The sequence below is a fragment of the Myxocyprinus asiaticus genome, chromosome 30, assembly GCF_019703515.2.
Source record: "Myxocyprinus asiaticus isolate MX2 ecotype Aquarium Trade chromosome 30, UBuf_Myxa_2, whole genome shotgun sequence".
Lineage (NCBI taxonomy): Eukaryota > Metazoa > Chordata > Actinopteri > Cypriniformes > Catostomidae > Myxocyprinus > Myxocyprinus asiaticus.
The window spans coordinates 30,775,997-30,801,080 of record NC_059373.1 but is presented as its reverse complement, the minus strand read 5'-3'; the positions used below and the strand labels follow the sequence as shown (position 1 = coordinate 30,801,080).

Sequence of the window (25,084 nt, the reverse complement as noted above, 5' to 3'; positions counted from 1 at the left end):
ACAATAGAAGAAAAATATGTCTACAAAAGAAATATAACTGATTATCATATCTGAACGTCAACATTGCATGTCATATTCGCAGGTACACAGTGGTGGGCATTTAAACAGCTGTGGAGTAAAGGCAACTAGACTCTAGAGAGACGATTGGTCGAGACACTCAACTGTCACGCCCCTATAAGAAAATCTGAACTGTGATTGGCTCAAAGCGACCCGAGACAAGTTGCCAGTGAAGTTCCTCGGTGAGCAGAAAGCCCGGCAGGCGCTGGCTGTAATTGGAGGGTAAAATGGCGCTGAGTTCTCAAGGAACAAAGAAGAAAGTTTGCTATTATTATGACGGTAAGAATGACATTTACAATGTCGTAACATTGAACTTTTATTTCCAGAGCAATGAAGCGCGGCATGTGTTTTGGATAAATTCCGCGTGATGCTTGAGTTCCGTTGAGTGCGCGTGAATTGTCAGCCGGGTTTAGCAGCTGCACCGCGAGCAAAGTGCTAAGGCTAGTGTTAGCATCCTGTTGTTCTGATGGACTCTGTTAGCAACAAGACTACAGCATGGAGCTAACAGGACAGTTCTGGCTCTTTTTGCAAGTGAAATATATCAGCATAAAGTTTAACCCACACATGCTTTCTCTCCTGCATACAGATAGTCTAGTGAACTGTCTGTTGTGTGAAACTCTATAGTATTTCTGACTTGAGCGTCTCGCAGTTAATGATTTCTTTACTGATTAGCTTTGTCAACTCTGAGCGTGTACGAATGATGCTCTAGTTTATAGTGCGAGTTGTTTTCTTTTTGTCTTTTTCTCCTGATTTTCATAATTTGCATATATAGTTCCATTTTGTACGTCATGATTTGGATTGTGATGAAATGAAGAATCAGGTTGAAGCTTGCAGCATGCTTTTCCTCTGTAGTTTTGGGCCTGTTGCAGAAATTGATTGATTTTCTGGGTCAGCAGAACCGATTATCAATAAACTCTGCATCAATTCTAAAGTTGTTTTCCAGTCTGGGTAAATGAATGCACTTGCAGATTATTTTCAAACAAATTTAAAGCAATAGTTCACCCAAAAATGAAAATTCTCTCATCATTTACTCACCCTCATGCCATCCCTGATGTGAATGATTTTCTTTCTGCTGCAGAACACAAACGAAGATTTTTTTTTTTAGAATAATGTCTCAGCTCTGTAGGTCCATACAGTGCAAGTGCAGTGCAAACTCCAAAAAGCACATACAGGCATCATAAAAGTAATCCACAAGACTCCAGTGGTTTAATCCATATCTCCAGAAGCGATCGAGTTGGTTTTGGGTGAGAACAGATCAAAATATAACTCCTTTTTTACTGTACATCTTGACATTTGCTGTCTCCTTGGCGATCATGATTTCAGGTTCGATTTCACTTCCTATTGCCATGCAGCGCTCTGCACGTGCCTCAAGAACTAGAAAGTGTAATCGAGCTTGAAATCATGATCGTGCCTAGAGACTGAAATGGCAAGATGTACTGTGAAAAAGGAGTTACATTTTGGTCCGTTCTCACCCAAAACCAATTGTATCGCTTCAGAAGACATGGATTAAACCACTGGAGTCTTATGGATTACTTTTACGCTGCCTTTATGTGCTTTTTTGAGCTTCAAAGTTTTGGCCACCATTCACTTGAATTGAATGGACCTACAGAGCTGAAATGTTCACCTAAAAATCATTGTGACGGACACACAACTGCTTTCAAATGTTCACATGCTTATTTGAGCATGTGCTCTGTTACTCCTTTTACACTGAAATGGACAGTTAATAAATTAAAATTATATGTCTGATTGTGATTATTAAACCGCGAAAGGCTGCAATCTTAGTCTGTATGAGCTGCATGCTTTAATTAAACGTGTGAAGCTGACTGTTCATACACCGGAAAACTTCAGACAATGACAATCATTCACAAAGCAGAGCACTAATCCACTGTGAGGCATGCAGCACATGTAGACTATATATTTATTTATTTATTAAATCACAGCATTTGCATTTTGATGATCACACTGGGCCATGCAGTGAACTGTTTATCCGGACTTGTGAAGTCTTTGTCAAAAACACACATCAAAATAAAACAATTGAAAATAAAAGCTGGACACTTGAAATTGTAGAAATTACAATAGAAATATATTAAAACTTTAGCAAAATGTAATATCTACTTAAGTAAAACAGAAAATAAAAAAAGGAAAACAGTATTTGGGAAAAAAATAGATTTCAGTAGGGCCCTATTTACAACACTAGCAATGCATACTTAATTTAGAAAAATGCATGTCTTTTAGTTAGGGATGGGCATTTTGGTCATTTTGTCTACTCGAGTACTCGGACTAATTACTCGAGTACTCGGACTAATTACTCGTATTCGAGGGGCGATTACATCATAACTATATATATAATAACATGTCTGACAAACATGTCCGTGGCTGCTGCATTGTGCCTTGTTGTTCCAGTGTATCGTCTATTCATTATTATAGGCTGTTATAAAATATGTTACAAAATGTACAAAAGATTCAAAATATAATGCATCATATTTTATCATTATGTGAAGATTCGCTGTCCATCTCTGAAAGAATGTGCTCAATGCACGTCTGTCTGTTCTTCCTTCAGGTTACTGTAGTAATCTTAGTAAGCACACACCATGTTTTTTTTTTTTTTTTTGACTGTCTGAACTGTCTATTTTCAAATAACAGGAGACGCCATAACCATTGCGTTTTTGATATGCATGTTAAATTGAAGTTCAGTTTGAAGACACTGCATTGCGTTTCATTTAGCGGCGCTCTGTCTAGCTGTTTGAAACACTCGCCTGCTGTATATGCGTTGCTTCAGCGCATTGAGTCCACTGCCACACGCGCCTGGTGTGTGTGTGTCCCCAAATGTTCGCTCTTGTGAGGAAAGCCGCGATGCTCTGTATTGTTGTTGCTGTGATTCACGAAGCGTTCCATTCAACTCGGAGAGTCGGAATTTCCACCTTTCAACTGGGGAAAGTGCAGTACACTTTATATTGGACATCTAACTTGGAAACTCGTGCAGAAATCTTCAACTCCCGTTTCGTCGAGATGCAGGTGCGTGTTACTTCACGCAGGGCAGGGAGGTTTAGTCAGTGACAATCATTCAATTTTATTATATAATATCAATTAATGAGTCAAAATTCTTACATGAAATGATAAAACGTGTTTAGCAAACGTTTTGCAGAGACAGGTGTTCAAAACACGGTTAATTACTCTTTTGATTATCGTAACGATAGCATTACAGTGTTTATCAGTTTGGTTGCTATGAGACGTTTCTGACAATCGATGTACCCCTCAAAACCACAATGTAATCAATCTCAAAATTAAAAATATGCTCCCTCTTTGTTTGTGTGTTTAGTTGTCAGGTAATTGTCACTGGATTTCGAATTAAGTGGAAAGTCACATCATGCATGATCACCATCGATCATCGTTTTCATGATCGATCATTGCTGCCATGTCTGAGTACTCGTGCTCATCCCTACTTTTAATGTATTATTTACATTTAAATGTAACTTTGAATAGGCTAAAAGAGTGTGTTCAATAGCACATTAGCATATTTTTGCTGTGGTAAAGAAATGAGAACTGTGAATTTTCACTGGTATCAGTACCGACTACTGAAATTTTAGTATCGTGACAACACTAATCTAGAGCTAAACAGTAGCTGTCTGTCTTTTTGATTGTAATGTACTGCATCTTTTTTGCCAGGTGATGTTGGGAATTACTACTACGGACAGGGTCACCCCATGAAACCACACAGAATCCGCATGACCCACAACCTCCTTCTAAACTATGGCCTCTATAGGAAAATGGAAATTTATGTAAGAAATAGAATATTTATTTTATTTTTTTTTCCACAATAAATTTGAGGATTTATTCAGATTTGGGCTAAATTGATTTGATTGCTTGTTTGCATGTTCAGAGGCCTCATAAGGCCAATGCTGAAGAAATGACTAAGTACCACAGTGATGACTACATCAAGTTCCTCCGTTCCATCCGCCCAGACAACATGTCTGAGTACAGCAAACAGATGCAGAGATGTAAGTTTTTACTTGTCACTTTGCATAAATTGATCATGTTTGGTCTTCCCTTTACTACATTTAAAGGGTCATGAAACCCCAAAGCACATTTTTTGAGATGTTAACAGATATGTACAAGTTGCACATCACTGGAAAACAAAGATAGCACTCGTTGTGTTTATTGTTAAGGTGAAAGTGGTTATTTTTTCATTTTATTGAGCCATTCCGTTCTTCCGGTTTCAAAAAGAAATTGAAGCAACTTCACAAAAATTAGGTATATACGTTAACTCTGAGTTATGATTGGTTGGACAGCACATATTTACGTCACCAGATTTTGAGTGTTTCTCCACATTATTGATTAGAAGGATGTGATTGGATTCCATCCAATCACAGTGCTGCTCCATGCATAAGCTGGCATTACGGCAACAGCAGAGAATTCAAACTCATTGACGTAATGAACAAGACTTCAACAGCACTCTGGGAACTGACGTGACAGTGGACTTTTACACTTAACTCTGTGATCCCATCGAAATCACTCCACAAAATGGACCACAGTCCATAACCGGACCAGCGTGAGCGTTTCTTGGCTGCGGTTGTGCTACTTGCACTCCAAACATGCTGTTTATGAGGGAGGGCTGTTAGACGGAGTGCTGATTCCATCGCTTATTCTCCATGTGTCAGATCATGGACAAAAGATTGATATCACACTTCAGAATGGACCACAGTCCAGAACCTTACAGAAGCGAGCATGTTGGTTGGCCGGCTATTGTTGTGCTCCAAAGATAAAGCAGCTGTGGTTTCCATATGTATTTGGGGCGGCTGCTCTGTTTAGACAGCTCCAAACACGTCTTCTCACCACCATGTATCTCATAAACAGGATAAGATGACGGCTTGCTCAAAAACAAAAGACATTGATGAAAACCGCAAACTCAAAGTCATGACTACTCTATTTTGCATAAAGTTTCTGGGATTTATGCCAACATGGCTTACCGGTATTACATCGTCAAGGTTAGTAAGCGATTTTCTCACTAGAGTTATGTTAACACACAAAATGCTTAAGTATTGTGGCTGTACTTTTAAAAACAGCATCTATTTAATGTTTTGTGTATTGGACACTTTTACTTTCATTGTATGCCTTCCTGTACTTGTTTTTCTTCAGAAAAGATAGGAATGCATCAATTATTTTCTGTGGCAATCAACATTGTGCCACAAATACTGTCCGTAGAGTTTAACTTGTAGAGATTCTCCTTGTAAGAATAAACATCTATGAATTAATGTAAAGTCTCAAAGCAGTGCTGGTTTTGATGATAATGTCTGCTCTGAGTGCTGTTCTCACTTCATTCTCAAAAGTTTGAACAAAATATCAGAATCTTTTTTTTTTTTTTTTTTTTTGTAGATTTGCAAACGGTTCTATTGTCCTCACTCTTCACACTTTTATCCCATGATTAATATACAACCCCAAACTGTTTTCATCTCCACTCATAATGTGAGGTTCAGCCGTCTCTGTCTGTTGTGTGTGTTTTGAAATAGCTCTTGTCCCCATTCCCGTTTACCATCTTCCTGCCCACAATACCAGCCAACATATGTACATATTTTCCCACCCATTTCGAGAGTCTTTCAGTCTGAAGTGTGAAAAATTGAGGCTGAACTAGGGTGTTTCATGACTCTTTAATGCATAGCAAATCATATTGTGAATTCATTTTGAAAATTAAAGTGAAAAAGTTTAGCCTTAACCATATCTGACTTTTGAAATCGAAAAAATGGCTTCCATTTTATGGACATGCATTCAATTTTAAGTATTTTTGTCTCTGCAGTTAATGTAGGGGAGGATTGTCCTGTTTTTGACGGCTTATTTGAATTCTGTCAGCTCTCAACAGGTGGTTCTGTTGGTAAGTGTGTTTTAATCCAGAGTATTGTGTATTTGCAGGTATGCATTTGTTTATTCTGTCTAACACTATATCCTGATCCTTCTCAGCTGGAGCTGTGAAACTCAACAAACAGCAGACAGACATCGCCATTAACTGGGCAGGAGGTCTTCATCACGCCAAGAAATCTGAGGCATCCGGTTTCTGCTATGTAAACGACATCGTACTGGCCATTCTGGAACTGCTTAAGTATGCATTTCCCTAAAGATCAATGATCACTACCGCAACACTCTAAACACATTTCAAGGATACTTAAGTTTTAATGCTGCATTTCATAGAATTAATCAATAGCTGGGTTTCCATCCATTTTTTTTATTCGTTAAAAAGACATGATGTGCATGAACTGCAATGGAAATGCGTTCACCAAATTAGTTCCTAGATGCGATTTAAAAAAAAAAAAAAAAAAGAAGTCTTGTGATTGAATAATTTGCTCATAACTGGGCTAACCTGCGGACCTACATTATCACAAAGCATCTCAAATGTTGCTCTGGTCATTCTGAAAAGCCAGAGCCAAAGCCTGTCATCAATTTTTGGCTACTATTACATCTTGGAACTGTCTGAGGTGCTGTTGCTTTCAGATGTAAGGCATCTGCTGCCAGTTACTAGCAAACTTGAAGTTTGTCAGACAATTTTGTCTGCGTGCTCTAAAACGCAAGTGATTTATTACATTTAATAAAAGGCACAGTGGCTTCCCCAGTGGCTGTAACTTCCATTTCTATTTTTTGCCAAATTTCCTCAGAAGTGACAATTTTGTTCTTTTGACCACATGGCATGGAAACACTTTCATTCGCATTAAGGCTGCACAATATGGAGTAAAAATGCGATCCATGATACGATAATCCTATGATGACGTCATTGGAGCGCAAGGAACATCGGAAACCCCCACCACCCATAAGAATGAAAATTTATTGGAATAAAGAAGGTCCATCTATCCCAGAGATAAAAAAAAAAGTTGTCTTTTGTTCCAAATTGCATATAGACTGCATCAAATATGTAGTTTTGCTATTAGCTATGTGGCAGATATTAAAATTCATCTTCAATTATTTGTATTTTTTGTAAAAAAAAAAAACAAAAAAACACATGAATTTAAAGTTAATTTCCCCATATTGTGGGATATCCTAAAAGAATCGGTGTTGTTGAATATTACAGTTTTTACACATTCATGTGTGCATTCATTTAAAAATTAGTTCATTCAAAGTGGGACTTTTATTTTACCGTAGACATCCACCTTCTGCTTGAGTTTATGGAGCTTGTTATCAGTCAGTGCTGAACTTGAGACTGAGAAGAATGATTTCACAGGACCATGCATTAATTGATGGATCCACAGCGGCCAATAAACAAGCCAGGTTTGAGTTTGTTTATTGGCGTCTTGTCTCATTATTATCTGCACACACACAACAAATAAAGTGAAAGCACAGGACCGCACCAGTTACAGCTACATATGCACAAATTGTGACAGGCTCCATATGCAGACTGCATGCACACACACACTAAGTGACAATCACATGCCCAGTATATTCCCCGCTATCTGCATTGCATTGAAAGTCACTATATTAAAACAAGGTTCATACAAGGTGCTTGAAGTACTTGAATTTGGCTTTTTCAAATTTAATTCCTGTAAAACCCTTGAAATTAGCCATTTTTACCAAGAGGTGCTTGTTCTTGAATTATATAAAATCTTAAAATACGTTACTTAAATCATTTAATAAATGAAATGTATTTCTTTTCGGAAAAACATGACGACAGCCCACTAGACCACTTCTGAAGTCGGCGCTGTCACGTGGCACCTGTTATTTTTGGCAGCGCTGTTCAGAATGGGCCAATCACAATCAATTGTTACTGGAGGATTTAAAAAAATGTATATATTTTATAGATACTGCTGTGGCGGATTTAACAAGTTATGAATCCTTGCAACTATCAGTTTTAATTACATATTACTCTACAGAGTGAAATTTTTTTATGAGATGTAAAACGTTCTGAGATTTGAATGCAGATCAACGGAGGATTCAGTTTTGTGAGCCGTCTAGTGCTCCCTTGTGTAAAGACAGCTTTGTGTCTCACAAAATGTTATTTCTGACAACATTTGGGTCAATATGAAAATATGTTTCATATATGTCCCTTGACATTTTTAGTCATGAAAAAGCTTTCAAACAGCGGAAAATAAAATAAAAGGTATCATTCTATAACCTAACATTTAATGATATGAAATGGCTTGACACTGTTTTGCACAATTTTTATAAAATATATTTGAAATTGTCAATGGCCTGTCCCCTTCAACTGGTACACCACTTCTATGACATGTAAAGTTATTTATGGATTTACTTTGTATTTTTAATTAAAGCATTAGTGCAAGGCTGAACAAGTGTGCAAAAAGGCAAAACAAAATTATTATTAATCATTTAAATAATTTAAAAAGAATGTTTGTCCCTTGATTTCATTGCATTGGTGTTATCATCATTAAACTTTTGTATTAAAAAAATAAAATAAAGTTGTGGAAAATAATTTAAGGTCAAAGTTCAGAGGCTGCTTATATATGCATATAGTGATTTTCCCCAGCATGTTAGTTATTCATTCACATTTTAACTAATATTTTCATATGTTGTACCCCATTGAACCCTCGAAATGTGTTGGTGTAACCCATTTAACCCTCATCGGTGTTAACTTGGTGTTAACTGGCTTCGTTCGTGAAATAAAATTAAACAATAAAAGAAAGAACAACAGCCAAGCTGTCCTTTATGAATAAAAAGTAATGCCAACATGTTACAAAATGTTTACCCTCAGCGTTTATAGGCAAAAATTGAACTGAATTGAAAATTTCAATATTTTGTAAGTTGGAAAGTCAAACATTTTTTTTTTCTTTTTTTTTTTGAGAATGACCGAAATTGCAAATGGGTCAGTTACATTTACTCATTTGGCAGATGCTTTTATCCAAAGCGACTTACAAAAGAGGAAAATATAAGCAAATCATCTTAAGGAGACCGTGGTATGAAAAGTGCCATATTACAAAGTTTCACTAGCATTAGAATAGTAGTATTCAAAACAGATTAAAGTGCAACAAGGAAAATTGTTTTTTTTTCTTCTTTTTTTTAAGTGACTGGTTAATTGCTCATGGAAAAGATGTGTTTTTAGCCATTTTTTTGAAGACAGAAAGTGAGTCAGCTTCACGGATGGAGTTGGGAAGGTCATTCCACCAACGTGGTATGATGAAGCCGAAAGTCCGGGAAAGTGTTTTGGTACCTCTGTGTTGGTACAATAAGGTGACGTTCCTTAGCCGACCGCAGGCTTCTAGTGGGCGTGTAGCTCTACAGAAATGATTTTAGGTATGCTGAAGCAGACCCAGTGACTGTTTTGTATGCCCATCAGCGTCTTGAACTTGATAAGTGCATCAACCGGCAGCCAGTGAAGAGAGACAAGGAGTGGTGTAACATGCGTTCTCTTTGGTTCATTAAAGACCAGACGTGCTGCTGCATTCTGGATCATTTGTAGGGGTCTAATTGCACATGCAGGGAGGCCTGCAATGAGAGCGTTACAGTAGTCCAGTCTAGTTATGACAAGTGACTGAACGAGAAGTTGTGTGGCATGTTCAGGGAGGAAGGGTCTTATCTTCCTGATTTTGTAGAGTGTAAATCTACATGATCTTGCGTTAAATCCTCAAGATTATGAGGATCTTTGAGGTGGTTCCTCACATAAATCTGTTGTGTGACTTTAAAAAACATGGAACATGGCACATGAGTCATGTACTACTGTTTACGGACCCAGTTATTCACTTTTGTTGGAAAGCGAAGTACATTTTAAGGGAGCACACTACAATTGCACATCAATTTCATCATGAATGGACCAAGAATTGTTACTGTGAGACTATGTAGTTAAAGATGCACATTGATATATATTGTTGTGTTTTATAAAAATAAATTAACTGAATGAATAAGATTTTTATTTTGTTTTAATGACATCTCGAGCATAGTCCTTGAAAACAAATAAAAATGTGCTTCAAGTCCTTGAAAGTCCTTGAATTTAACTTTAAAGCATCTGTACAAACCCTGTTAAAATCATTCAGTTATCACGAGCCCTTGCGATATCGCAAATGCACGTATCGTGATATGCATATTTTGATAAATTCGATACGTTGTGCAGCCCTAATTCACGTATTGTTTTTGTGATATATTTCACAGAATTCGTAATCTGTGCGTACTGCATGTGTACAAAGATATTTAGTTTTGTTGTAGCACATACTTTTGACATTTTCAATCTCTCTAGGTACCATCAAAGAGTGCTTTACATTGACATCGACATTCATCATGGTGATGGAGTTGAGGAAGCCTTCTACACAACAGACCGTGTCATGACTGTGTCCTTCCACAAGTATGGAGAGTATTTTCCTGGTACAGGAGACCTCAGAGTACGTCCCTTTTCATTGATCTTATTCAGAAAGGTTTTTATTGATATTTGACTCATGTCATATAGCTGCTGATGTTGCAAGTAAACACTTCGAAATATGGACATGAAACTAAATATCCTCAAATGTTCTTTTGTAGGATATTGGTGCTGGAAAGGGAAAGTACTATGCTGTGAACTACCCACTCAGGGACGGTATAGATGATGAATCTTATGAAGCCATATTCAAACCTGTAAGTTTGTAAATATTATGTATTACAAAAGATCTAAAACTTTTTAGATAAAAAAATACAATCTCGAAATACGGTTGTCATCTTAAATGTTCTTAATACTGAATTGCATTGAAATTAGTGGATTTTTAATCTGTCCATGTTTGTGAATGTGTTGCAGATCATGGCCAAAGTGATGGAGATGTACCAGCCCAGTGCTGTGGTTCTGCAGTGCGGTGCTGACTCTCTGTCTGGAGACCGATTGGGCTGCTTCAACCTCACCATCAAAGGTATTGCAAGCACCACATACAACAGTGTGTGTTTATTTTTGGCTTTTGTCGAAAATGCCCTTTTGTTTTTTAGGCAAGAAAAAATGAGACAAAATACTTCATTTCACCAATAGCAGCTTGTAAATTAAATTCACCCTTTGCTTAATTGAAAACACTACAACTAAACATTATATGTTTTGCCTTGTGAATTTCATTGTTTTTTTTTCTTTAATGTACAGTAATTTCAAATCAGATGATTGCAACACGCTCAAAAAAAGCTGAGACAGGCAGTTTAAGACTAATATCAATTTGACAAGTTAAAATAACAAGGCAATGTGAAACAGGAGATGTTAAACAGGTGAGGCAATTGTGTCATAGTATATAAGGAGCCTCTAAAAACAGCCTAGTCCTCAAAGAGCATGGATCATTCGAAATATGTCAATTTGCCAACAGATGCTTCAGCAAATAATCCAGCACTGTGAGAACTATGTTCCCCAAAGACAAACTGGAAGGATTTTGAGCATTTCACCCTCTACACTTTGAGCACAATATAGTTAAAAGATTTAAGGAATCTGGTCAAATCTGAGCGTAAAGGGTAAGATGAAAACCACTTCTGAATGCGCGTGATCTCTGATACCCCAGATGTCACTGTCTTAAAAAAACATCATTCATCAGTAATGTATATCGTGAACATGGGCTTGGGATTACTTAAGTAATCCTTTGTTAGTCAACACCACTCGCCGCTACATCCACAGATGCAAGTTAAGACTTTACTATGCAAAGCAGAAGCTCATACATCAACACTGTCCAGAAGCACTGCAGACTTCTCTTAGATGGAGAGTAGTACAACGGAACCGTGTTTTTTGGTCCGATGAGTCCACATTTCAAATAAGTTTTTGAAAAACATAGCTGACGTGTTCTCCAGGCCAAAGAGGAAAAGGACCATCCAAGTTGTTATCAGCATCAGGTCCAAAATCCAATGTGTGTATGGGCCAGGGGTGTGTCAGTGCCCATGGCATGGGTAACTCGCACATCTGTGAGGGCACCATTAATGCAGACAGATATGTAAAAATTTTGGAGCAGCATATACTGCCATCCAGCACCGTCTTTTCCAGGGACGTCCTGGAATTTTCAGCAGGACAACTTCAAACCACATACTGCCTGAATAAACAGGGATTGCGGGTGCTAGATTGGCCTGCCTGCAGTCCTGACCATATCCAATTGAGAATGCGTGGTGCATAATGATGCGCACAATACGGCAACGAACACCCCGTACAATTGTGCTGCTGAAGACCTTCATAACGGATGAATAGGGGAAATTCCACTTTTTAAACTTAAGCTTGTGTCTTCAGTGCCCAAATGCTTAATAAGTGTTATTAGAAGAAATTGTTTCATAGTGGTAAACACTCAAATGTCCCATATTTTTTGGAGTGAGTTCCAAAAATACTCAAAATAGTTTGGAGTGAATCATCTGATTTGAAATTACTGTCCATTTTCAAAACAACAATGAAATTCACAAGGTAAAACATCATATAGTGTTTGGTTGTAGTGCTTTCAATATAGCAAAGGGTGAATATAATTTACAAATCACTTTTTGTTTTTATAAGCATTTCTCATACTATCCCAACTTTTTCAGAATTGGGGTTGTATTTTAAATCGATGATTGACCAACACTAACAATTCGCGATTGAAAAATAATATTTCAAGATCGATGCATATAGAACAGCAGGATTGGTAATCGATGCATCGAGAAAACAAGTGAATCGTTACATCCCTAGTCATATTCATTCATTTTAGTCTATGAAAATAACATTTTAGTTCAATTCTTTCAAATTCAAGTTCAAATCAATTCTTTTTAGATTTTTCTTTATATCTATATATAAATATCTATATCAGGTATTAAGATGTGTCTCGGGTGATCCAAACATATGTGGTCAGGCGAGAGACATCGCTGTTTACACCTGGTTGCTTAAATGCGTCTCCTGTGCCACTTGTGTGTGGATATCAAGGGAAGAGTCTCTGATTACATCAATGCATACATCACTATGTCATTTTGTTACTATATGATATTAAAGTGCCAAAAGTCAGGAAAGACAAAGCATCAACAAAACCGGTGTGCTGTTTCTTCCAGGAGCAGCTGAAATTTAATCTAATCATTAACACATTTCGATCAGAATTCTCTCTTATTTTAGTGGATTACCTGTATTAAAGGCACTTCAGATGTGTGTGCTTCCCATTAGTTACTCTGAATGTTGATCTCAGACACACAGAAGAAGATCCGTGAAGTTCTCGTGCTTATGTATCTGCATTTTCTAATTTTCCGATCTGACGGTTATTTCTTTTCAAAGCCACATGTGATTGACAGGTGAAGGGTGGTGCTTCACTGGTGTCCAGGACACATTCAGGAGGGATTAGTGTTTACACCTCATGCAATGTGGTCACCTGCGGTTTTGACTACCTTCGTATGTGTTTTTTGTGTCCGATCACAACACGTTTTAAAACCCCGTTTTGACCTGTATTTAACGCTGACCACATGTGATAAGTTCACCCGAAACACATCTTAATACCAGGTGGAAACGGGGTCTCAATGACTGGCAGTGTCAGAAATTAACTTCCATCAAGGGGCTGAACTTGATTTTCAGGGGCATTTTGTACTCTTATGAATGCGCCCCCTCTTCATTTCTGACCCTGGTGACTGGTATGTGTGTGCTTGTCTAACTTGAACCCCTGTGTTCTTCAGGTCATGCTAAATGTGTGGAGTACATGAAGAGCTTTAACCTGCCCCTTCTCATGCTGGGAGGTGGAGGCTACACCATCAGGAACGTGGCCCGCTGCTGGACTTTTGAGACCGCTGTAGCACTGGACAGCGCCATTCCTAATGGTGCGACACTAACGGCTGTTGTTTTGTTAGTTTCTGTCATGTCGTATTCTTTGGATGGTAGGTATAATTTACCCTTCTTTCGTTATACCAGAGCTCCCATACAATGACTATTTTGAGTATTTTGGACCTGATTTCAAGCTCCACATCAGCCCCTCCAACATGACCAATCAGAACACAAATGACTATCTGGAAAAGATCAAGTAAGTGGGATCAATAGCCACACAAAAAAAATACAATAGTGGAGAGTGCTGGGTGGTTGACGCATAACATTAAAAAGCTTTAACACATGGCTTTAGACAAAAAAAAAAAAAAGACAACAATTTCATCCAAAATAACTACAGTATTCTCTGATAATGTTGATATTATGGCCATTTTATGTCAGGTTTTTTTATTTTCTTACCTGTAATAGCAACACATATTTCATTGATTGTTTTGACTTGGTTTGAAAACAAGTACTACGACATAAGCTTTTTTTTTTTTTTTTTTATCTGTGATTTTGCTGATCTGATCTTTCCTTGGATACCTCTAAATATTTGATGTCCGTCTTTTTCCATACAGACAGCGTCTGTTTGAGAATCTGCGAATGTTGCCTCACGCCCCTGGTGTGCAGATGCAGGCAATCCCAGAGGATGCTGTTCAGGAAGATAGCGGAGACGAGGAGGATGACCCCGACAAACGCATTTCAAGTTAGTGCCACCTCGCAGTCCAGTCGCTTCCCAATGACTCATTCTTTTGTCACTAACTGCCACATTTTTACAAACACGAGAAGATGCAAGGCATGGAAGTGCAGTTCTTCACTTTTTGCAGTGGCCCTGCTTCATGTGCACTGACAACTAGAATCTATTTGGTTAGTTTGTGAGCTGAGCTCTTTTTTTTCTAAGGGCAAAGAATGACTATGTTTATTCTTGTCCCACAAGTCCTTGCCCATGACAAGCGGATAGCCTGTGATGAAGAGTTCTCAGACTCTGAGGATGAAGGACAGGGCGGCCGAAGAAATGCAGCCAATTACAAGAAGGTTAAACGAGTGAAGATTGAAGAAGAGAAGGATGGAGAGGAGAAGAAAGGTGAGCCAACAGGTACAGCCAATTTCTTTCATATTGGATATAAACTCATTAATATCAGCAACTGGCATGTTGTTATTATTAATTTCTTTGCATTTATTACATTTTGCGAATTATTATAAAATGTATTAAATAATTTTGACTATTGCATTTAAGGGACACATTATCATTGAGAGAAGTCTATTTAAAAATGTATGAGAGAGTTTGGATAGTGACACATTTTCTCTCCCAATCTGTACCAGATGTTAAAGAAGAGGAGAAAGCTCCAGAAGAAAAAATGGACACAAAGGGGTGAGTTCTCTCGCATTGAGTTATGACTTAAGTGTTCAAGTCATCAAATATAAGCACAAAACTCATCATTTAGAACACTGTCCTAACCAGGTATGATGCGATTAAAAGATCTTCCATGTAAATGTTTTTGCCCTAACCAGCCGTAATGGTGACAAGCAGCGACCATCAGGACATTTGTGTTTTTGGTGTCCATTTCTGTGACGTGCGTTTAAACAAAAAAAAAAAAAAAAAAAAAAAAAAACGTACGGTATATTTAACATCAAAGACGTTCTGATCAGCTATGATCGTGTAAGGTCGCGGAAACATTTCATGTTAAGTGTGAACTAATTACTTGCCGCATCGTGATGGTTAGGACATGGTTATTTTTTAGTTTGATAGCGGGTTTATTTGATTGTGTTACAATGTATTTGAGTATTGGTGCCTTAGAAAAATATTTGAGCAATATTGACCTCTAATGTTATTTTGCAGGCCAAAAGAAGAATTAAAAACAGTCTGAAAAAAGAATGCTCAGTGGACACAGATGCATGAACTTAAGTTGACATTCTTCTCACACACATACATGTTAGCCCCAGAGCTAAAGACTGTAAATTATTTTGTAAGACTGATTTTACTATTTGTAATCTAATGAAGCGGTATAAAGGATTTTACATTACAAGTGTGAAATGAAAGATGTACCTTTTTCTTTTAGTGCTTTAAAAATGTTTCCTCCCCTGACTTCAAACCTTATGTTATTTTTTTACCTACAATAGCACCTCAAACAGGACATGGGACAGCACAAATCTTTTCTTTCACCTATAGGTCGCCTTTATTTGGTTTTGATTTCCACTGTGGATGCCGTTTGTTTGGTGTCCTTTACCTCGTTTTTAAGCGATAAATGTTTTTATTATGGTGTCTGTATTGATGGCTCTGTTCTGAACTTCTCCTGTCTAGTGGGGCATGGCAAAGGCTTGCTATATTGTGGTTCGATTCCAGATTTCTTTTCTATTGTGGTGTCGCTAGCAATTCAGTCACATGGCTTACTGGATTTATCCATTTGGCGTTCCAAATTTCTGTGGTTGTGAAATGACCTTATTATATCAATGACTTTGTTAAAGAAATTAAAGAAAAAATCTTAACTTTGTGGATTTCATTACTCTTGCATAGATGCAATTTTTTTTTCCACAATTTAATTACTTCTATGTATTTATTCTGCTGAATTTTGTGATGGAAACTTGCAAAAGGCAAATATCCCATTCTTTTTTTCCATAGGGGAATTATCAACAATAACTTAACCTTTAATGTCTGCTGCTGTTCAAGCCATCTGTTATTTTATTTTATTGAAAGGTGTTTAACAAATCCTGATATTATTCAATACACTACCAATGATCCTTAAGAGAAAGAGCCGCTAGAGAGTCGCAGTAAACCAACCTTGTCGAAAAGAGCTCCGCTGCAACCGCTCATTCGATGACGCAATCATGTCATCTCTCTACACTCTCAAACTGCTTATATAGTTGTAAATATCAGAATATTTTGCAATGTACTAGACATTTTCTCCCATAGTTTAATTAGACATTTGCGATGCTTCTTGGGATTGCAGATCACTCCCTGATGAAAGACGTTAAATACAGTCTTGTACCTTTTATTTGTCTGTCCGATTTTCAAATACTATTTTGCTTCAAATTAAAATTTGTAATGTTGTGATTCATATCAGAGCTGGTTTGTTTGGTTCATGGCTTAAAATCTGGATTTTATGAAATTCCCATGTAGAAAAAATAACAACTCTGGAACCAAGACACTGTAAAAGTGGACTGGCACTGATGCGCTCTACTTGTCCAACCATTTCAGCATGTATTATAATATTTGTTTTGACAGTGATTGTGTGTACAATCTATTCTTTGTTAATAGTCAAGCACTTACAAAACAATCCCATTTATATGTTAAATTCATTAAATACACACTGCATCAAATGCAATATCTGTATGAAGGTGATCGTATAAAATGCTGCCTGCATGATCAGCCTTGTGTAATGTCAGATGTTACAGAAGTTTTGTTGAATGCAGGTGGTATCCGGAGCTACAACACCTCAAGCTCAAAATCGAAGTAATGGGGATCGAAGTAATGAATTCTGACATAACCATCCTCTCCTCCACTGCTGTAACTGAATGAGAAAAAGGCAAGTGTAAAAATTTTCATCAGACAAATATATATATATAATAAACCAGGGTAACGACAGTCAGCTAAAAGCATTATCCATTTATTGCAGATGACTCATAGGCAAATAATAACACAGTTGCTTCTAAAGCCAAGTGCACTATACGACTTGCCGTTGACAGTCTGCGCACACTACACAACCATTCGTCCCTGACTGAGGCTGTGTACACCTGGGATTAACCTTCCTATAATGTTCATCATTTTCAACTGAAATCACTTTTTCTGATGTAATAAAAATGATGACCTCCATTTGAAATATAAATTCAGTAACAGAACGGTTGGAAATTCAATTTCTAACCTTTTCCCATCTGGGTGGAATGCCACACAATTGATAGGGCCGAAATGTCCTTTCACACGCCCAAACTCTTCTTCATAGGCTGCATGGAAAAACCTGGAAGTGTGTGAGACAACACATCAGGAACACAATGTTTTTGTCAAAAATAGAGGCAACTGTTTGTTCATTCAAGGACTATAACACCTATATATTCAAAATTGTAAAATTACATTTAAATAAATGTTCCATTCAGGTTTATGGAGCACTGATTATATAAAAAACAAAAAAAACAACCTGGCCTCGAATTTGCCAATCCTAGTAGAAGTGGTTGTGACTTCCATAGCCTCCTGACCACCTCCCATAACCACCTGAGCAAAACATAATGAACATCTCTTCAGAATGTAGAGGTCTTAACCAATCTGCTCTTGACTTAACACACAACTTGTTCGCAATACATCAACACAAGATAAATGCAATAAATTAGAGAAGTCATTGAAATTAACAAAACTGAACAGACAACGCACTCAAAATAACTAAACTCAGCAAAAAAAAGAAACGTCCCTTTTTCAGGACACTGTATTTTAAAGATAATTTTGTAAAAATCCAAATAACTTTACAGATCTTTACTGTAAAGGTTTTAAACAATGTTTTCCATGCTTGTTCAATGAACCATAAACAATTAATGAACATGCACCTGTGGAACGGTCGTTAAGACACTAACAGTTTACAGATGGTAGGCAATTAAAGTTATAAAAACTAAGGACACTAAAGAGACCTTTTTACTGACTCTGAAAAACACCAAAAGAAAGATGCCCTTCTGCGTGAACATACATTAGGCATGCTGCATGGGGGCATGAGGACTGCAGATGTGGCCAGTACAATAAATTGCAATGTCCGTACTGTGAGACAGGAAGGACAGCTGATCGTCCTTGCCGTGGCAGACCACGTGTAACAACACATGCACTGGATTGGTACATCCAAATATCACACCTGCGGGACAGGTACAGGATGGCAACAACAACTGCCAAGTTACACCAGGAATGCACAATCCCTCCATCAGTGTTCAGACTGTCCGCAATAAGCTGAGAGAGGCTGGACTGAGGGCTTGTAGGCCTGTTGTAAGGCAGGTCCTTACCAGACATCACAGGCAACAACGTCACCTATGGGCACAAACCCACCTTCGCTGAACCAGACAGGACTGGCAAAAAGTGCTCTTCACTGACGAGTCATGGTTTTGTCTCACCAGGGGTGATGGTCGGACTTGTGTTTATCGTCGAAGGAATGAGCGCTACACCGAGGCCTGTACTCTGGAGCGGGATCGATTTGGAGGTGGAGGGTCCATCATGGTCTGGGGCGGTGTGTCAAAGCATCATCGGACTGAGCTTGTTGTCATTGCAGGCAGTCTCAATGCTGTGTGTTACAGGGAAGACATCCACCTCACTCATGTGGTACCCTTCCTGCAGGCTCATCCTGACATGACAATGCCACCAACCATACTGCTCGTTCTGTGCATGATTTCCTGCAAGATAGGAATGTCAGTGTTCTGCCATGGCCAGCAAAGAGCCAGGATCTTAGTCCCATTGAGCACGTCTGGGTCCTCTTGGATCGGAGGGTGAGGGCTGGGCCATTCCCCCCAGAAATGTCCGGGAACTTGCAAGTGCCTTGGTGGAAGAGTGGGGTAACATCTCACAGCAAGAACTGGCAAATCTGGTGCAGTCCATGAGGAGGAGATGTACTGCAGTACTTAATGCAGCTGGTGGCCACACCAGATACTGACTGTTACTTTTGATTTTGACCCCCCATTTGTTCAGGGACACATTATTCCATTTCTGTTAGTCACATGTCTGTGAAACTTGTTCAGTTTATGTCTTAGTTGTTGAATCTTTTTATGTTCATACAAATATTTACACGTTAAGTTTGCTGTGAGAAAGTGAAAGTGAGATGACGTTTCTTTTTTTGCTGAGTTTCTTTCTAATAGACAAAAGCATAACACAGTTAAGTGGTTAAGGATCCCTTACATGGTCCATGATGGGTGAGATGGCTGAAGAGTTAACAGGTCGCTCTGTCTTAAAGGTTTTGATGTGTTCAAGTGTTGTGGAGTCAAACAACTGCAAAATGAAGAACTTTGTAAGCAATTCTAGATAAGCATTATTACAGCTGCGGCTGACCTTTCAACACTGACTTGAATTGCCATTCAATTTTTCAACACAAACCTTAGCAGTACAGTCTTTGGAAGCACTGATGACCATTGTGAGATCCACAGATGACTGGATGTCATTAATCTGCTTGGTGTGTTCCTTTGCAGTCTTCAGAATGTCTCCTGTCTAAATAACCACACAAACATATTCATCTTTAGACAGCCAACATACACAATTATTCATCTCATTAGCGCATAAGAGAAATAAAAGGCACAAACCTTAGCACAAAACTGGTTGATTTCTCCATTTTCATGGCCAGCGATCACAAACTGTCCCAGTGGACCCCACACTGCACTTGTGATTTTTGATTCACTGCAGGGTATGGACTGATATGGGTGGTTGTCCTCTGTGGGAGAAAACGGTGAAAAATAGTAAGGCTTCTGACAAGAACCATCATTGGTATTCCTTGAATTACCAGTGGTCACAATACCAACCAATTTGTTGAGGGTCTCGAAGGTCAAAATAATTGAGAAAGCACTGGTAGCCCATCTGTTTGTCTGTGGAAAACATTATAATGTTCCCACTGAAGTCAAAGCCGCACGTTCTCACCGCTGAGCTGGTCTCCAGCAGAGCTAGCTGCTTTCCTGAGGAAGTCGTTACACAAACGTTTTCAAGAAGGATTTGATATATGTAGTTTGAACATTCAAAAACACTACGGGCACTATTTCCATGACTGCTCTTATTCTAAGCGCAATTTTCATGCCAGCACAAAGCGCAAGTGGGCTTAGATGGGAGTGTTTGCGTTATCTGTGGGTATACGTGCGCAAACTGTGGGTGTATTGTATGTAAATGAAGTGCCGCAAAGTGCAATTTGCTATTTTCCTGATAAATAGATCATAGTGCTAAGACATTTGAGGAGCACCTCTATTCTCAGTGCAAAGTCTAAATTGACCCTTTGCCAAGCCTCGTCCTAAAAGCGTTTCAGACCAATCCTGTCTTAGCAACTGTTGCCCCACCGCCATTACTCTGACAAAAGTTTGCCTTTTTACAATAAGAGCCTGTGGGAGTGATGTGTGTCTGAGTCATTTTGAGCGGGATTTTATCGAAATGATCCAAAATAATTAAAAATGTTGTTGCTGGGTCACTTGTAACAGTGACACGAGGTACATTGAAACGATACACAGTGTTTCTTTCTTTAAAAAAAAAAAAATCTTTAAATAAATATTGAGAACAGCATACTATGGATTAAAGTGTGACATGTATAACATCAGCGAGGACACCTACATTTCCTCCAAGGTAAATTAAAGCTAACAACTTAGCATTAGTTAATTTATATATTGACTCATGTCTTAGTAAAGGTGATAGAGTTCACAGCATCAAAATGAGTGTGTTATGAGACATTATAAGCAGCTCTTTTCACTTACACTAATGTTATGAGGTTCGTAATCGCTATCAAGTGACGCTTTTCTCTTTTTATGTGACTGAATCAGAATTGAGGCAAACAATCATCACACAGTCTGCAGTTTTCAATCAAATTACTGTGTAATGTAGCAATTTATTTTACAAAAAATGTCAGATAAATATGCTTTACAATGTCACTCTTCATTCCAGCCCACGTGATAATATTATCCATTCCATTTATGAGAATATTTAGCCAAAAATCATGGTGTTCACAGCAATCTCCCATTCATTCCTATGGGGAGTTCTGCAGCACTTGTCAGAGAGAGCGACTGTAACCAATGGGGGCGGAGCTTAGCGGAGGGTCATTTCAGTTCCATCAACAGGTGGTAATAAATTTCATGTCCTAAGTCAGAAAATATAGTGGAACATCAAATGATGTCCCTGACAATCACTGTTGTTGCCGCTTTATGAAACAAAAAATTATGAGATTTGTGTTATAGTAATCTATAGGTCATGGTTTATTTTCCAATGAATATTATTGTTTATATTTACAACTACATTTATGATATTTCTATTGCTATTTTTCCACCTGTTGTCATAGAGTGATTTTTAAGTCACTGCAAAAGGGCCCAGTGGAAGAAGTTGGTGATGGTAAAATGTTTGTATTTGGGGAGACCATTATACGATTTTTTGACCACGTTTTTTAAATTACATTTTGATATAGTTTGAAATTTAATTTGAATTTAGAAATATTTTTGATTTTAGGTTTTTTGTTTCAATAAATGAATGTTATTTTTAAAGTAAAATCGAATGGTAGGAGTGAAGTGTGTTTGTACAACCAACTTATGATTGTGGAGTATTTGTTTACATCACTGGCACTTGACAGGGAACAGACTATATAAAGGACGCAGATGGTGCAATAAACTGAGAAGAACCTCAGAATTAAAAATACCAAAACTCCATGGCCATGCCCATTGACTTTGAGTGTATGACTTAAAGCACTGCGCTGCACTTAGAACCAGCACTCTTAAAATGGGGACCTACTTGTTTGCAACGCATTTAAATGAGACATAGTTGTATTGAGTAAGTTGTTTGCAAAAGGAAACTCATTTTGAGCTAGACAATGCACAAACATAACTTTTTTTTTTTCTAAATCTTGCACATTATTTTTTTATTGGTATGTGTGTAGACAGGAAAAGAGAATTGTAAACATATGCCAACCTGTCTCACAGTCCCAGAGTCTGCAGCTGTTATCAGCAGATCCAGTCAAGACGTTCTTGGTATCCCCTTTGAGAAATGTTAAGAAACACTTTCCAAAAAGCAAATGAAGTAGTGAAATATGCTGAAATCCAAAAATGGTGTTCAATGCAATGCATTCATCTTTTTTGAAAGGATACAGTCACAATCCACACACCAAACGGCACCAGTGTGACCATTGTAAGTGCCAAGCCTTTCTCCATTGACCGAGTACCAAACATTGGTAATCTGAAATTAAAATATAAATGCAAACAAATGCACTCACAAGTAAAATATGTTACTGAAATGCTCTTCATTGTAGTTTATTTCACTCACTGTATCCTTGGCTACTGAGAACAATAGATCTCCCTCTCTGTTGTATTTTATCTGAGTGATGGACCTCTCATGGCCCTGCAGAAGAATGGGTTTCTAGAGGAAAGACAATACAAAATGACATAACATTTACTCCAATAGCAAAGACAATGTCCCTATTTCTTTGGGTTGTCCTGAATATACACCTGCATTCATAACCCATCATCTCACTATACAGATGCTGCTGCTATAATATAGGCTGATAGTACAGCCCATAATTATACATGCCGACTAGTATGTGGCCATCAACGGCGCTAATAATGACAGATATTCAATTTACTTAATCATCTGATATTAAAGTTGCAAGCTTCTATTCAGCCTTACTTAAAATTTAGCCTAGCATTTGTTAGCTAATGTACTGGTAAACACACTCCCAATGTGCCTTTTAGTTTTACCGCTGTAATAATACATAGCTTTATTCTTACCATTATCGCTGCCTTTATTCAGCCACAATATTATAGAAACGATATTTTAATCTAATGTAGAAAATCCAATACGCGATACGCGTGCTCAACAGCGCCCGGTTATGAAACGGAAAAGGAACTTTTAACTTCTTGTACGGAGAAAAACATGTCCCTGTTGAACAATAAACTGTGCAAAAGTTCCGGTCTTGAGATATTGTTTCAATAGCACTGCATTGAGAATAGGATGTGTTTTAAGTCCCTTTGTTAGCATTGGTTGGTTTTTATAATAAACAAATTATGAACTAAATTTTATGAGATGGAACTTAGAATGGTGGTTGTATGTTTCTGGTTCTATTATTATTTGGGTGTAATGTTGGACCTCGTTACCATGAGTCAGTAATTCATTGTCCTATAAATTAGGCTTTTAATGGCTTTTTCCAATGGACAACCTGAGGTTACCAGAGCTCCGGCCCAGCCAGATGTCCTTCTCCCACCACTATGTGTCGCTGATTGACGACTACTAACTGCAGGCTGTGCCACCCAGACACCAATTCATTCTACTACAATAAACCTTATTCATAGCAGACATCTTTGATTTTTGATGGGAATGACAACAAGGCTGTGAGGGATAGACGTACAGTCTCATCAATGGGCTGTACTGCAGTTTAACGTTTTTGGATTGTCCAGTGGACAAAACAATGAAAAAAATTATTTTCAAGAACATTCAATAGACAAAAAAAATAAATAATAAATAAATAAATAAATAAAAAATCTAGACAACAAGAGTTGTGGAAAATCAGATATGATCTGAGCTTTTTACAGATTTATACCATGTATGCCATTGAAGAGACTGTAAATCTATCCCTCACAGCCTCGTTGTCATTCCCATTAAAAAAATCAAAGATGACGAAGCGTGAATAAAATCTATGGACTTTACAGAGGATGAACTGCTGCCAACTCCAATAATAAGATTTGGGACTTCAAAGACATTTAGTCATCAACCTTACAGATTATTAAAAAAAATAGTTTACTTTAAACATAGGCCACCAACATCTACAGTAAACCTAGTTTACAAATTTAAACCATGACTTGTATTAGACAGATACAGTGCATCCGGAAAGTATTCAAAGCGCTTCACTTTTTCCACATTTTGTTATGTTACAGCCTTATTCCAAAATGGATTAAATTCATTATTTTCCTCAATTCTACAAACAATACCCCATAATGACAACGTGAAAGAAGTTTGTTTGAAATCTTTGCAAATTTATATAAAAAAAAAAAAAAAAAAAAACCACCCCACACATGTATTCATGGTATTCATAGCCTTTGCTCGATACTTTGTTGAAGCACCTTTGGCACCAATTACAGCCTCAAGTCTTTTTGAGTATGATGCTACAAGCTTGGCACACCTATTTTTGGGCATTTTCTCCCATTCTTCTTTGCAGGACCTCTCAAGCTCCATCAGGTTGGATGGGGAGCGTCGGTGCACAACCATTTTCAGATCTCTCCAGAGATGTTCAATCAGGTTCAAGTCTGGGCTCTGGCTGGGCCACTCAAGGACATTCACAGAGTTGTCCTGTAGCCACTTCTATGTTATCTTGGCTGTGTGCTTAGGGTCTCAGGACCTCAGACAGGGCCGAAGGTTCAACATAGCATGTTTCCTAATTCTCTAATGATATAATATATTCATATAATGATTTAGCACAGTAAAAATATTACATATAGCACCTTTAACTCAGAACTTAGTTGAAGCACCTTTGGCAGCGATTACAGCCTCAAGTCTTTTCGCACACCTGGATTTGGGGATTTTATGCCATTCTTCTCTGCAGATCCTCTCAAGCTCTGTCAGGTTGGATGGGGACCATCGGTGGACAGCCATTTACAGGTCTCTTCAGAGATGTTCGATTGGGTTCAAGTCCAGAGTTGTCCCTAAGCCACTCTTCCGTTGTCCTGTTGGAAGATGAACCTTCGCCCCAGTCTGAGGTCCAGAGCGCTCTGGAGCAG

General features: G+C 38.0%; 2 protein-coding genes across 3 annotated transcripts; one reads left to right on the top strand and one right to left on the bottom strand.

Annotated features, from left to right (window-relative positions):
* The first annotated feature begins 212 nt into the window (after nucleotides 1-212).
* On the top strand, nucleotides 213-16,180 carry LOC127421263 (probable histone deacetylase 1-B). Of its 2 annotated transcripts, none has more exons than XM_051664151.1 (14): nucleotides 213-336; nucleotides 3,724-3,836; nucleotides 3,938-4,055; nucleotides 5,849-5,923; nucleotides 6,010-6,148; nucleotides 10,217-10,358; nucleotides 10,495-10,587; nucleotides 10,745-10,853; nucleotides 13,573-13,713; nucleotides 13,805-13,913; nucleotides 14,272-14,399; nucleotides 14,631-14,777; nucleotides 15,017-15,065; nucleotides 15,534-16,180. In XM_051664151.1, the coding sequence occupies exons 1-14, from the start codon at nucleotides 285-287 to the stop codon at nucleotides 15,559-15,561; spliced, it is 1,443 nt and encodes a 480-aa protein (XP_051520111.1). In that variant the 5' UTR covers nucleotides 213-284; the 3' UTR covers nucleotides 15,562-16,180. The 2 variants fall into 2 exon arrangements, with proteins under 2 accessions (XP_051520111.1, XP_051520110.1); XM_051664150.1 differs by having other exon boundaries at nucleotides 14,631-14,789.
* Nucleotides 16,181-16,350: 170 nt separating this feature from the next.
* On the bottom strand, nucleotides 16,351-23,247 carry LOC127421270 (eukaryotic translation initiation factor 3 subunit I). Its single transcript, XM_051664165.1, has 11 exons — nucleotides 23,102-23,247; nucleotides 22,641-22,733; nucleotides 22,466-22,553; nucleotides 22,290-22,355; nucleotides 20,162-20,311; nucleotides 19,946-20,073; nucleotides 19,743-19,853; nucleotides 19,548-19,637; nucleotides 17,824-17,897; nucleotides 17,554-17,646; nucleotides 16,351-17,202 (listed from the first exon to the last, which is right to left on the bottom strand). Exons 1-11 carry the CDS (start codon nucleotides 23,102-23,104, stop codon nucleotides 17,118-17,120), a joined length of 981 nt encoding a protein of 326 aa, XP_051520125.1. The 5' UTR covers nucleotides 23,105-23,247; the 3' UTR covers nucleotides 16,351-17,117.
* Nucleotides 23,248-25,084: the final 1,837 nt, after the last annotated feature.